This window comes from Gracilinanus agilis, chromosome 2 (genome assembly GCF_016433145.1).
Source record: "Gracilinanus agilis isolate LMUSP501 chromosome 2, AgileGrace, whole genome shotgun sequence".
Classification (NCBI taxonomy): domain Eukaryota; kingdom Metazoa; phylum Chordata; class Mammalia; order Didelphimorphia; family Didelphidae; genus Gracilinanus; species Gracilinanus agilis.
In genome coordinates this window covers 443,197,278-443,211,369 of record NC_058131.1, presented here as the reverse complement: position 1 = coordinate 443,211,369, position 14,092 = coordinate 443,197,278, and the positions used below count along the sequence as shown (strand labels likewise).

At 36.9% G+C, this 14,092-nt stretch overlaps 1 protein-coding gene across 1 annotated transcript in view; it reads right to left on the bottom strand.

Annotated features, from left to right (window-relative positions):
* SAV1 (salvador family WW domain containing protein 1) overlaps window positions 1–14,092 on the bottom strand; it is a 93,931-nt gene that overhangs the window by 33,442 nt on the left and 46,397 nt on the right. Inside the window, exons 3-4 of the mRNA XM_044664749.1 lie at window positions 11,929–12,196; window positions 10,567–10,710 (exon numbers count right to left, since the gene is read on the bottom strand). Coding sequence (XP_044520684.1) covers window positions 10,567–10,710; window positions 11,929–12,196 — 412 coding nt within the window. The remainder of the gene's footprint in view (window positions 1–10,566; window positions 10,711–11,928; window positions 12,197–14,092) is intronic.

Sequence of the window (14,092 nt, the reverse complement as noted above, 5' to 3'; positions counted from 1 at the left end):
CTACAGGGCTTTTACCTGAGGAGACCTTCTAACCCTAAATTCCTGTCCATGTGGCAGGGGAAGCAATCAGCTCCCTGGCATTTTACCCCTGGGGGAAGGGGAAGGAAGGTTACTCTTTCAAACAGGAAGTAGAATTGAAAGCATGGCTCATTCTACAAAGGAGCAGGTACATTACCTATTTCAAACAGCTCCCAGTTTTAGGATGTCTTTTCTTCCTACCACTCCTAGGTACACCAGCCCTTTCAAGGAGAGATTCATCTCCTCCACACTAAATTCAGTGCAGAATTCTCGCCCACTATAGGAGATCCCAGAGGTGTGACCAAAAGGAACCTAGATAGATGATGATACTGGGGAGGGGAAGGAACCTTAAAGAGTCTGGAGGTGGATTTTTAAGACTTTTCAGACTCCATTGTTTTATGGAAGTTTCTGTATCAGGATTGGAAAAAAGGACTCTTGAATTCAGTGCCTATATCCTGTCACATATTTTGTTTGCTGATTGCTTGTTTTAAGATTTAATTTTGTTTGTTAAGTTCTGTTACACTAAGTTATTTTAAGTTATTGTGTTTTGACAATTAGCTACATGTACTGTATACATACTCTTTATTTGTACCTCCCCATATGACTGGACTAGAGAAGAAACCATTGTTAAAGTACTCAAAGGAGTTATTTGTAACAAAAGGTAAAGGTCCATTTGGTAGCTGAAGTGAAGTACTATAGCATTTTCCTTGCCTCCACATTAAGATGGATGAGATATATGAAAGACATGCCTTTTAGAACTGTTACAGTCTCATGCCAAAGGAGGGAGCAATATTGTAGTCCTTGCCTCCATAGTACACTGGATGGGAGATATAAAAGACATACCTTTAATACTGTTACAGTCCCATGCCAAAGGAGGGAACAAACCAAGAGGTTGGATACCCCGTGATGGGTTATAGTCTCATAAAGTTTTCCTAAGGGGCATGGTACCTCTAAGTGACCCCCAGAAGAAGCAATTCAGCCAAGATCGAAAGCCATGAGCTTCAGTGGCTACCTGAGTGGATCTGAGTGTTGGTCAACACCTTCCTCAGGGGATTGTGTAACTGTCATAGGGATTGTATAAATGTCATAAAATTCTAGTTTTATAAAAGTTAAGAAACTTGCTACCTCCTAGAATCCAGGAAGTGAACTGCTTGGAGAGGGCACCATGAAGATGCCTGGAGAAACTTCACACTGCACCAAAAAATCCAGAATGAATTTTGGGTTGTAGTGAAATTGAACAGTGGGAAGTTGTAACACATTTATTTTGTATGTATACTCTAATGCCAAAGGGGACTTCTCCCTAACTGACTTTTTGTCAATGCACCTAGCAATCATTGGTTTTGTTGTCTTTCCCTTTTATCCCCAAATTATTGTAATTTATAAGTTGGTTATGTTTACAAGATCCATTGGGGAGACTAGTCTTCCAAAGGATCTCAGGGGGGATTGTGTAATTAGAATCTGTTACCCTAAAAACTATGAACCCTAGCAAAACTACTATTCCCAGCACCCAACAAACTTCCTGTCATTATGTGATGACATAGACAGGATATAAATTGGGTGGAGTTCCATGTCTAGCTCTCTTGTCTTCCTGTCGAGGCTTTGGTAGAGTGGGCATTGAGCAGCTAAAAAAACTTAGCCACGTGGTTCTATTTTTTCAGATATAATAATAATAACAATAACAACAATAACAACAACAATAATAAATAAACTTAAAAATGACAAAGTATTAAACATTAATTTAATTCTTACACTACTTTTAAGGGATTATTTTCTTCAGTGAGCTTTTTTTTTTGTACCTCTGTACTGTCCACAAAAATGCTTATGTTTGCATCATCCTCAAAAAAAATCTCATCTAATATTTCTTCTGCCTATTGTGGCTCAGCTCCTTAAGAAGTTCATCTTCAACAGATATTTCCACTTCTTTTCCTCTCACATTCTTCTTGAATGCTCTACAGCCTGGTTTCTGACTTCATCATTAAACTGAAAATGCTTCCTTCAAAACTATCAATGATATTTTAATTTGGCATATTCTAACTGTCTCAAAGGACTTCCTCTGGCCCAGAGCATCTACCACTTCCTGCTACCATCTCATAGTCAGTTCTTCAGGTGAGGAAAAGAATAAAATATTCTTCTGATCGGAACAAGCTAAATTCCACCATCTGCAGCCAGCTTGATCTCACACACAGAATATGGAGAACCTTTCATGCCAAAAGGAACAATCTGTTCTTTGATCCCAGTTATTCCATTCCCTGGTAGGCCTATTATTTGAGGAAAGTGAAAGAGCTACATCCTTTTCCTGACTAATTTCCAGTCTTTGGAAGAAAATGGAGTTGCGATGTGAGAACTCCCATCTATCTGACTGTGTGCCTCTCACCTTATAATGCACTTATTTCCAGCTGATCTCTAACCTGGCTGGAAAAAGAAGTGGAGTCCTTCACTCAATGATAAACATTATCACACCTGTCACATCTTGGTGATTCTGAATCCCTATAGATTATCATCCAAACCTCATTACCTACTCTCTGCTATCTGATTCTTCATTTCCATCCCTCTCACACCAAAGTTTCATCCTAATTCCACTCAGGCCTTTCCCTGTGCCTTCTGAAATGCTTGTTCCACGGACAACAAACTTCCCTTCATGCAAAATCTTTTCCATTCCTCTGTCTTCTATCAGCCACTGAAACTTAATGACATAGCTTCCTTGGCCACCCCTTCTGGTAATGTCTGTATCTTTATCTATTCTCCCTAGTTCACTGGTTGAGAAAGGAGAACTGGAAAGCTCTTTGCTACCCATTGCTATATTTTTCCCCTTTCCTCCATCACTCTGTAACCTTCTCTTCCTCTGAAGTCTATGCTACCACCCAATCAAAACTCTGGAAGCCACTGTCTATAGATTCCAGGATCACTCCCCTTCTTTCCTCAAAGTGTTTACCACATGGACCACAATTTTTCTCTCCTCTCCAAATCTTGTCTTCCTACTGGGCAACTTAGAATCCATACTATACAATTTCTTAACTTACTTCCTAATGAGCTACTCTTCCACCCCACCTCTGCCACACAAAAAGATAGTTATACCCTTGATCTATTCTTTGTTCTCAACATGACTTATAAGTCCTTTCCAAGGCCATCTCCACTTCACTAGCCATTCTCTCCTCCTAATCTTGATACCTTGCTGAACCAACCGAACATTACTGACTATGCCTAATTGAGTCTCACTCTTGGGATTCCATCATTTGATGCCTTCATTCTTACACATGTGCTGCTGGACAAAGATAAAGAAAATCACTCTAACATTTTGACTGGGTCCACTACAAATTTATGCTACAAACCTCAAATGGTTTCTCACTGCAACTTACCATTATCCAATTCTGCACAGCTGCTTTTCCCTTACACTTCCTATGGCTTGCCTTACCCCCATTCTGAGAATCTTTCCTCATATATTACAGAAAAAATTAAAGCCACTTGCTGTGAACTTCTCCTCTCTTTATCATCTCTTATACTCAGATGCTTTCTGCCACTACCTCTTCCTTCACCTCTCTGTTTACTCTTTACTCCTTATCAATTCCATTTCCTTCAATAGACTGCCTCCTTCTGCCATTGCCATTCTTTCACTTATTTTCAATTCTCTCCTTATCTAGCTCATTCCCTACTGAGTGCAAACATGCCCATTTCTCCTTCATCCCTCCCCAAAACCCTCACTTGATCCCCACTATTCTTCTGCCCTTCACAGCTAGCCTCCTTAAAAAGACTATAATAGATGCTTTCACTTTCTCTCTCCTTCTCTTCTCACCCCCTAATAATTTAATTTTTGACCTTATCATTCCAAAATTACTTAATCTAAAGTTACTTAACTGTAAAGTTAAATGATTCCTTAATTGCAAAATCCAATAGCCTTTTCTCAGTCCTCATTCTCCTTGAAATCTCTGCAGACTTTAACACAGTTGATCATTCTTTTCCTTGTTACTCTTCTCTTTAGGTTTTCAGGACACCACTCTCTCCTAGTTCTCTTTCTACCTGACTATTCATTTTCATTTCCCTTTTCTGGATTCTCATCCAGATTACTAACTATAATCTCGTTAACCATAGGTGTCCCTCAAGGTTCTCTCTCCTGAGCCTTCATTTTATCTCCCTCTATACTACTTTACTTGGTGATTTCACTGGCTCCCATAGATTCTACGCTGATGATTCTCAAATCTACCTATCCTCCCCAAACTCTCTGTTGACTTTCAATTTGATACTTTCTTCTATGTTTTTGGGTTTGGGGATTTTTTGTTTGTTTTGACACTGCTTTCTCTCTCTACCTGTCTTACTCTCTTTTCTTTGTTGGATCTTCATTCAGGATAGGGCCACTAAATATCACTGCCTTTCAGACACCTAGAACTGAATGCTCAATAGACACTTTGAATTCAACATGTAAAAAGCTGAATTAATTATCTTTTTCTCCAAACCCTCTCCAACTCCTATCTTCCCCATTACTGTAAAAAGTAACACCATCCTCCCAGCCCCTTAGGCTAGAAACTTAGAAGTTATTCTTGACTACTTACTAATACTCACCTCCCATATTCAACCTGTTTCCAAGGCCTTTTAATTTTTCTCTTGCAGTATTTCTCAAATCTTTTTCCTTCTCTACTCTAATACTGCCACTACACTAGTGCCAGGCCCTGATCACCATATATATATATATATATATATATATATATATATATATATATTTTTTTTTATCCTGGGACTCCATTCTAGGAGCATAGGGCCACAACCAGTAGGCAATGGGTCGCTCAGGGTCACCCAGCTGGGAAGTGTCTGAGCCTGGATTTGAACCTAGGACCTTTCGTCTCTAGGCCTGGCTCTCAATCCACTGAGCTAGCCCAGCTGCCCCTACTTTAGGTTGCAGTTTCTTTAGCAGATGTAGTTTTTACAGGGTGGGGTTGCTAGCCCCACGCCCAACCCTCCTCCTTTTTCATCCGGGCTAGGGACCATCCTTAGCCCAGGAGTGGTAAGGGTGGGCGATAGGGGTCAAGTGACTTGCCCAAGGTCACACAGCTGGAAGTGTCCGAGGCCAGACTTGAACCTAGGACCTCTAGTCTCTAGGCCTGGCTCTCAATCCACTAAGCCACCCAGCTGCCCCCACCTTATATTTAGACTACTGTAATATATGCTGGTAGATCTGTCTGCCTCAATCTCTTCCCAATCCAGGCCCCACTGATGTAGTAAATGTGATTTTACACATGAACTCCAATGGTTCCCTATTGCCTCTATGACCAAATAAAAATATCTATTTGGCATTCTAAGGCTATCATAACATAACCCTTTTTACATTTCCAATATTCTTACACCTTACTTTTTGACCCAGTGACACTACCCTTTCTTGCTGTCTCAGAAATAAGATACTCCATTTCTCAGCTCTAGGCATTTTCTCTGGCTATCCCTCCATGTCTAGAATGCTCTCCCTCTTTGACTCTATGTATTAGCCCCTCTGGCTTCCTTTAAGGACCAATTAAAATTCCACCTTTTACTAGAAAACTTTCCCAGTCCATCTTCCTATTTAATCTATATGTAGCTTGCTCTCTCTCTCTCTCTCTCTCTCTCTCTCTCTCTATCTATCTATCTATATATATATATATATCTTTGCATGTTGTTTTCCCCATTAGAATGTAAGCTCGCAGCAACTGTTTTTTTGCCTTTTTTTTATCTGTACTACTTAGCATAATACCTTTTATAAATGGTTAAAAGATGTTTTTGGTTGACTGAAATCTAATAGTTGTTTCTAAGTCATTTTTCTTAAATTCTCTATAGCCTATGGCACTATTATTCTCTTTTCCTTGATACTTTCTTCTATGTTTATGTTTTTTGGGGTTGTTTTTTTTGACGCTGCTCTCTCTCTTGATTGTCCTTCTGTCAGACTACTCATGAATACTTTTTCTTTTTTTTTGTTGTATCTTCATTCAGGGCATGGCCACTAAATATAGTCCTGGGCCCTTTTCTCTAATTAAAATCTGTCTTCTCTGCTGACCTTTAGTCTCACATCTCCTACTGTTTATTGGATATTTCAAACTGAATGTCTTATGCAAATCCTAAACTCAATATATACAAAACTGAATTTATTTCCCCCTCCAAAATCTTCTCTTCTTTCTAACTCTATCTTACTCATAGGAATCCTCTATCTGTCAAAAAAACCTTTATAACTAGCCTCCCCACCTCACCTCCCATTTACAACCTTCTTAAATGTTAAATTTCTCACATAATCTATGATGCACTGACACTGAGCTCCCTATTGTTCCTCAAACAAAACACTACATCTCTAGATTTCAAGTTGTCATTTTTGTCTGAATTCTCATGCCTGCCTCTTGGATTCCCTGAATTCCTTCAAGTCCAGGATAAAATTCCACCTCCTACAGGAAGCCTTTCTTGAGCCATCCTCCCAGTGGGAATTATTTCAAATTTACTCAGTACATATCCTGCTTATACATCATTATTTGCCTGTTGTCTTATCCAACAAACTGAATTTCTTGAGTGTAGGGACTGTCTTTTACCTTTCTTTGAATGTCCACCTCTTGGTATAGTTTTTGCCATATAACAGACACTTAATAAATCTTTATTGACTGTTAATAATTGTATATTATATAAAAATTTAAAGTAAATATAGCTGAATTGTAGATAAAATAAATAAAACTATAATAGTTTTGTAATAGCCTTTTGGAATTAGGCAGAATAATGAAAAACAAACAAAACCACAAAAAATAAATAAGAAGCTAAGGGACTGAAGAGAATATTGGAAAATTTAGAGATATATCTATATGAATTACTAAATGAGCATAGAAATGAATTTGCATGCATTTAAGAGATGAATGGTACATTTTTTAAAAATTGATCATACTTTGGGGAATCATTAAAAATGTGAAAAAAAGAGAAATAATAAACACAACATTTAATGAGCATAATTATATCATATAAGTATATTACCGATCTCAAATTTGTGTTTTTTTAAAATGCCAATGAAGGCAGAACAAAATTAGTTGGAAACTCAAAAACTGATAGATCAAGGAACAAATTATAGAAATAATAGAAAATTTCATCAAAGAAAATAAAAATAGTGATAAAACATACCAAATTTAATGAGATGCAGCTAAAAGCAGTTCTGAGGGGGAAATCTACATCTCTAAAAGCAAGAAAGAATAAATAAATTAATTGGGCATGAACCAAAAGAAAAAAAAATTTAAACAAACAATAGATCAAAAACCTTCAACAAAGCAAAGAAAGTAGAAATTGTGATAATTTTAAAAGATTTAAAAACTGAAAGCGAAGAAAACTGAATACACAAAATTCCCAGGTAGTTTTAAAAAATCTCAATACCTAGTCTAATTTTAAACACAATTGAAGAGGAACTAAAGGAAATTATTAGAAAATTTTGCACAAACACCAAAAAAAAACTGATAACTGTTATAGATAATTTACAATTGATAGGTAGGCATATATAGTGAGTAGAAAAAGACAGACCAGCTTGGCTGACTGAGAACATTCAAAGCCAGAAAGTCAAAGGGGTTTTGTTCAGAGAGACTAAGCAGTGTGGCAGTTTCCTACTTTGGAGGAGAGGTATGAAGCTGGGAGCTGCTGTACAACAAGCCTTTGGATTTTTTGGGATCTCCATAGAGGAGGTGGATCTGCAAATCAAGATAGAAGTGGAAGACCTAGGTAGAGTCAGGATCTGTCCTGTAGTTGGTGAACAGCTCCAGGAAATCCTGTACTCCCTAGCCCTTTTGGATTATCTTGCTGACAACAGAAGTGTTCCTTTATCTAAACATCATCTGGCAGTCATCAAGGACCTTGCGTGAGATCCCCATAGCCCTGTCACACTCAGCTGAGCCATTTGTGGGCTGTCTATTTAGGTAGCTTAGGACTAGCCACCCCAACTGTCACCATTCTCTGGCAGTTAGTCCCTTAGAGGATAGAAAACCTTCTCCCTCCAATTCCCATCTTACCAAACCAATAAACTTTAACTTCCTTGTCATCCTCTCTCCCAACCATCAAGGATCCATAGAGAATTAATTATCCCTGGCTATTATAAAAGTTTCAGTTATTGTTTATTTCTCCCCAACTATTTCCCATTCCCTAATAGTGTTGTTTATGGGATTTGTGTGCCTCACTGTTTGTCCCCTGTATGTTAAGCTCCTTCCTTGTCACTTGTGAGCTGCCATTGCCTTCCCCATTCAGTTACTGTTTTTTCACAACCAAAGCAAAAATGAATTCTTAGGGAAATATAAAATTAACAGCACATTTTTTCCATGTTCCCCCTAATTTGCTTATGTTAGTTACCTTTTATGTCTAAACCATGTATACATTCTGACCTTATGTTGGTATAGTGTGGTCTATGCCTAATTTTTGCCAAACCATCTTCTAGTTTTCCCAACAATTTTTGTCACAGTGACTTCTTGCTCCAAAAGCTTGATTCTTTGATTACCTTTTATAATATTCAACTAGCATTTATTAAGTGCCTACTATGAACCACACATTGTACTAAGTGTTAAAGATATGAAAAAAGGGGGGAAGAAAGTCCTTGCTATGTTACTCACCTATTCAATAAATGCTAATGATTCCCTATTACCTCTAGGATCAAATATAAACACCTCTGTTTGGCTTTTTCAATTCTTTACAACTATATCTCAACTTATGCTTCTGGTCTTATTACTCTCCTTCAGGTTCTCCAGGTTACAGCTAAATTGGTCTCAATCATTTATCTATACCTCCTGTCTATGTGTCTTTTGTTAGAATTATGGGAGGTCTCTTGATCTATTTGAGATGGTAAATTGATGTACAGAGAGAAATAAGATGACCCTTCTCCCTTATAACAGTTGCCCAGGCAGGATCCTTCAGGTCTAAGAGGTATATCCCTTCAGGACCCACCTGGGGTTAATTGATATGTTGATTTGGGCTCTTTAGCTAGGATTGTATTCTGACTGCGATTTCTCCCTTCCCAAAACAAGCTTGGAAACTGCTTTAGGAAGGTACTTTAAACTTTATATTAAACAAGAAGGATAAGGGTAAAGGACTGTGGTATAGGAGACCCTATTCTAATGATTACTAATGAAATCTCAACTGCTGGCAGATGAAGAATCAATGTAGCTTCCCTCTGGTTCAGTCTGGCCAGGACTAAACCAGAGTAGGTAAACTATTGGGATATTTTGACTTCTTCTTCAAAAGATCTTCAGCCTTACAGCTGAGTTATTTCCACCCTTTCCACCCTCTTCTTCGTCTCCTGCCCACTTCCCAGATCCCTCCCGGGCCCTGGGAAACCTAGATATCTAGATGATGAAACTCCTAATATCTAGGGGCAGTAGACATCAAGGTGGTGGTCAGGTATAGGTTGGAACGCTATCTCAAGTACAGGAAGAGTCTGCTGAGACATGTTTGCACCCTCTCACTCCAAGACCAGGATCCACCGATCTCCAGCCTCAGCAGAGGTCAAAGACCCAGAATCCCTTCAGGATTCTCAACTGCCCTCCTCCTGCCTTTCACATGACTTCCCTGGGAACATTCCATCCAACTGACTTATTTGTCAATCAAAGGTGATCTTCAAGCTCCCAGAGATTCAATATAACACTTTGCAATAACTGTCCTCCTTCTTTAGATAAGGGCAACTAAGTGGTGAAGCGGATAAAGTACCAGTCCTAGAGTCAGGAAGACTGATTTTAATGAATTCAAATCTGATCTCAGACACAATACTAGTTGTGTGACGTAAGGAAAGTCACCTAACCCTGCCCTGAAAACCCTAGACAGGGTCATTAAGAGTTGGACACAACTGAAACAATCAGACAACAAGAAGAAAAGCTTTAGAATATACTTCCTTCTTCCTTCTGGCTCTTTGATCTGCACTTTCAAATTCTATGTGAAGACTTTCCTGATCTTCAGTGGTAGTACTTTCCTCTCAAAATGATTTCATTTCTATTTTATAAATATATATTACATACATACACATCTTTCCAACTATTCTAAGCTCTTTAAAAACAAAAGATGTTTTTCTTTTGATGATATTGAGAACCTAGCATAGTGATTGGTACATAATATATACTTAAATATTTGACTGATTCCAAAATATTGAAGACTGAAAATAAATTTAACAATCTAGAACAACAGTCGGCAACCTTTTTGGCCGTGAGAGACATAAACGCGTGGGGAAGGAGGAGGATGGAGGCGGAAGGTGCTGGAATATGGGGTGGGGGCTGAAGGCCCCCCTGGGGCACATCCTGGGGCTCTGCCCGGACTGGCAGGCCCAGAGGTGGAGCCAGATATGGCTCAAGAGCCAACGTTGCCGACCCCTGATCTAGAAATAAGAAAACTGTATGTACAAAACAGTTATCACTCTACTTCTAAGTGTTTCACTAAGATCAATGCTTATTGCCTTGAGCTATACTATACCATGAAAGTTCCTAACTACTCTACATTTTATGATTTGGGTCCTTTTACTTATAAAAAAATCTATAAATGTACTATGCCATTTCATCTAATCTTGTCAAAACACAAAGGTTTTATTTTCTGAAATATAAAAGTACTTACTTCATAGGAGCCCGAGCATAAACCTGAAGCCAGTCAGGGATCTCTGCAGAATGGTATGGATTTGCAGGTACCAGAAGGGACTGGCTTCTTTCAGTTTGCTGGGGTTGATATGTTACAGGAGGAGGCTGATCATACCGGGGTACACTATAAAAACAAGTTAACATTTATTTTATCAAAGGTCCTAGATCAATTTTTAAAATTACAAAGAATAACTACATTAATATTTAATGGCTCACTTTTAAAAAGCTATTCAGTGAGTTCTTAAGAATACATTTCTTGAACTTTCCTCCCTAAAAAAATGGATTTTTTTAATGAAAACTGATTAAAGTATCTCAATGTTTATCACAAAACTGCCTTAAATGTATTCTTTCAGCTTTTAAAGTATTTTAATCTGGTAGGTTTTTCAACTGTAATAAAAGAAGATTGAATTAGAGGATCCTAGATACCCCTTCAGCACTAAAATTTTTTGGCTCTATATACTACCTATATATACAAATTCTTAAAAAGATACCTGGAAAGAACTTTATTAAAGTGTCAGCCTGTAAAGTCAAAGCCTTTGGTGGAGAGAATTTTGAAAATATTCTGTTTTTAAATTTAGCAAACACCTATTAGATGGAAGTTCTTATGGGAGGAAGATTTTTATTTTAAGAGAGTAGAAAGTTGAGAGTAGAAAGTTGCTGCTTTCAGCAAGAATGAATTCATAAATACAGGAATACAGAGCTGTCTTATAAAGTTGTAAAATCTTGATCTTTTCACCCCAGACAGACACACAGAAGAAACTGATAAATCATTAATAAAGATATTAGAAGTAGAAAAATATGCTAAATACTTTCCCAATTTAAAAAACAGTGTAATACATGCAATTAAGTAAGTAAAAAGCAAGACTATAAATTCAAGTTCAAATGATTTTTTAATAATATGAGGAATAGTGTTCTATTTAGCACATAGTGATCTAAATGTTAAAAGGCAGAAGTGATGGTTAATAATAATCAGTAAGTTAGTTTCTTAGACACTTCTAACAAAAAAGAGCATTGTATAGTAAGAAGATTCAATCATAAGACTTCATATGAGATTACTGAAAGCAGCTAACAAAGGAAATAATTTTTAAAATAAAACTTTCATTTTATTTTAAATTACTACTCTATTAATAAAGTTAAGGACAAAAATAAAATGCTACTTCTTAAATGAAACTGTCTAAGCCTCAAAAAGCTTTAAGATAACTTAAATATTTGCTAATACACAAATCATAGATTTAAGTAACACTATATACCATTTAACCATTCTGTACAGGAAACAACCCCACCTTCCCCCCAAGAAACACAAAACCAAAGGAAAAAAATATAAGTACCACTGATACTCTACCTAGGAGCACATGGATGTTTATATTGTGCTCTCTTATTTAGATGATCTACATAATATACTCCAAATTCTGATGACTCAACTCTTTCCCATCCTGGAGGAAGTCCCTCTCTTTCAAGAGGATGGCTCCAATGAGTTGTGTTTGTATTATGATCTATGTAGTATTTTCTTCCTCTGATTGTCCAGTCAACAGACCAGCCCTGAGGAAGAGGTATATCTTCAGAATTGTGGTTTAAATTCCCTAAAGATGTAGCAACAACCTTCCCAAAGGCTGAAAAAAATAAAGAGAGAATAATGACAAAAGTTAAAGTACTTTAGGAAAAAAAGTAACATTTTCCCTTAGAAAAAAATTACAGAATTAAATTCAGTATAAAATACTTTTCACAAACCTAGCAAATTACCCAATTTTTTATCATTTGAAAGCATAAAGTGGGTAAAATTGCAAGGATTTAACAAAAATTTGTATTCTTTCCTTTTTAAAAGGGAAGTTTTGAAAATCTATTTCAGTCTCACCCTCCATCCTTTGTTTGGGTTAAGAACAAGGCCAGGAACTTATTTATATAAGGAGGATACCTCCTAGCTCCGTGGATACTTGCCTCTTGTCCCACATTACTCCTGGAGTCTGGAAGACTGGCCTGTCATCTGGACTGAGGTCAAGTCTGTCCAACCAGGGAGACCCAGAAAAAGTGACATCACTGGGAGAATAAGTTATGGATTGAGGAAGCAGCTCTTGTGTTTCTAGCCAAGCAGTAGAAGCACAAAAGGACATGTGGTATGCAGTAAGCTAAGGTTAGCAAAGTGATCAGCCATGTTATGTGCCTTTTTTCTCTCAAAGTTGCTTTTATTATTTAATAAATAATTATAAATTAACATATAGTCTCCAGAGAATTTTAATCTTAACAAAACTTTACACTTGACTGTTCATTACCACTAAGTGATTGCCATTAATTGGTCTTTACAAAGTACTGTGGTGATATAAATTACTAGAGGAAAAAAATCAGAATAAACAACTCTTTCCAATTAAAGGGGAGAATTCACTAGTCTACACTTTTTAAATGTCTTGGTGAGCATTTAAAAAATTTCAATCATTCCCTTGCAACACTAATAATTTAATTATATGATATATGATCTTCAATTGCTTTAAGATTCTGTGATTTATCCTTCAAGAATATACAGAAAACAACCCTCCTGTCCATTGATGAAGTATAGTCAGTGAGGAAATTTATCACCTCGTGCCCAACTTTCTAAATTACTATTTAAAATTTTAGTAGTTAGTCCTCAGACAACAAACATAAGTATTAATAAGTCTAGACTTTATAGCTTACCTTCCAGAGTTTGTACTCAAATTGGTAGTTTTTGAGAACACAGAAATACTTCTATGTCCTCTACACAATCAAATATGGACTTTCGGAGTAGAGAATATTTGACTGACATGGGAAAAATTGGCCCATAAGTGATTCTTAATCCATCACTTTGAAACAGTATAGCTATCTATTTCTGGATCTTAAATAAAAATTATAACCCCAAAGACGCAGGAAAGAAAAGTTTCTTTTTTAAAATGGATTCTACTATGTATTATTATTATTATTATTATTATCATCATAAAGTGTCGTGAAAATTTGTGCTTGCAATGTATTATTGTAGGTAAATTTGCTCTAAGGGGATAAAAGGAAGGAATAGAGTATACTGAGGAACATTCCTCAACTTCCTTTGCTTGATCTACATCTAGTACATACCTGCTAAACTAGAGTATCTCCTAGAACTTTGTCCTGAATTCTTTTCTCTATATATACATTTTATTTGGTGATCTCACTAGTTCCTATGTATTCACTTATTACCTCTATGCTGATGATTCTCAATTCTATCCAGACCTAACTTTTCTGCTGTCTTACATTTCTAGCTGTCTATTAAACATCTAGAAATGGATATTCTATAGATTTCTTAAATTCAGTATGTTCAAAACTGAACTCATTATCTTCCCACTCTGGTTCATAATTTAGTTGCATCCTTCACTCTCATTTTCTCATAAACAACACCTCCCATAGCCAATCTATGTCCAAGTCCCATCAATTTTAGCTTTATAATATCTCCTACATAGCTCTTTCTCTCCTCTGACACCTTACTGCAGGGCCTCATCCCATTACATCTGGATTACTACAATGCCCTG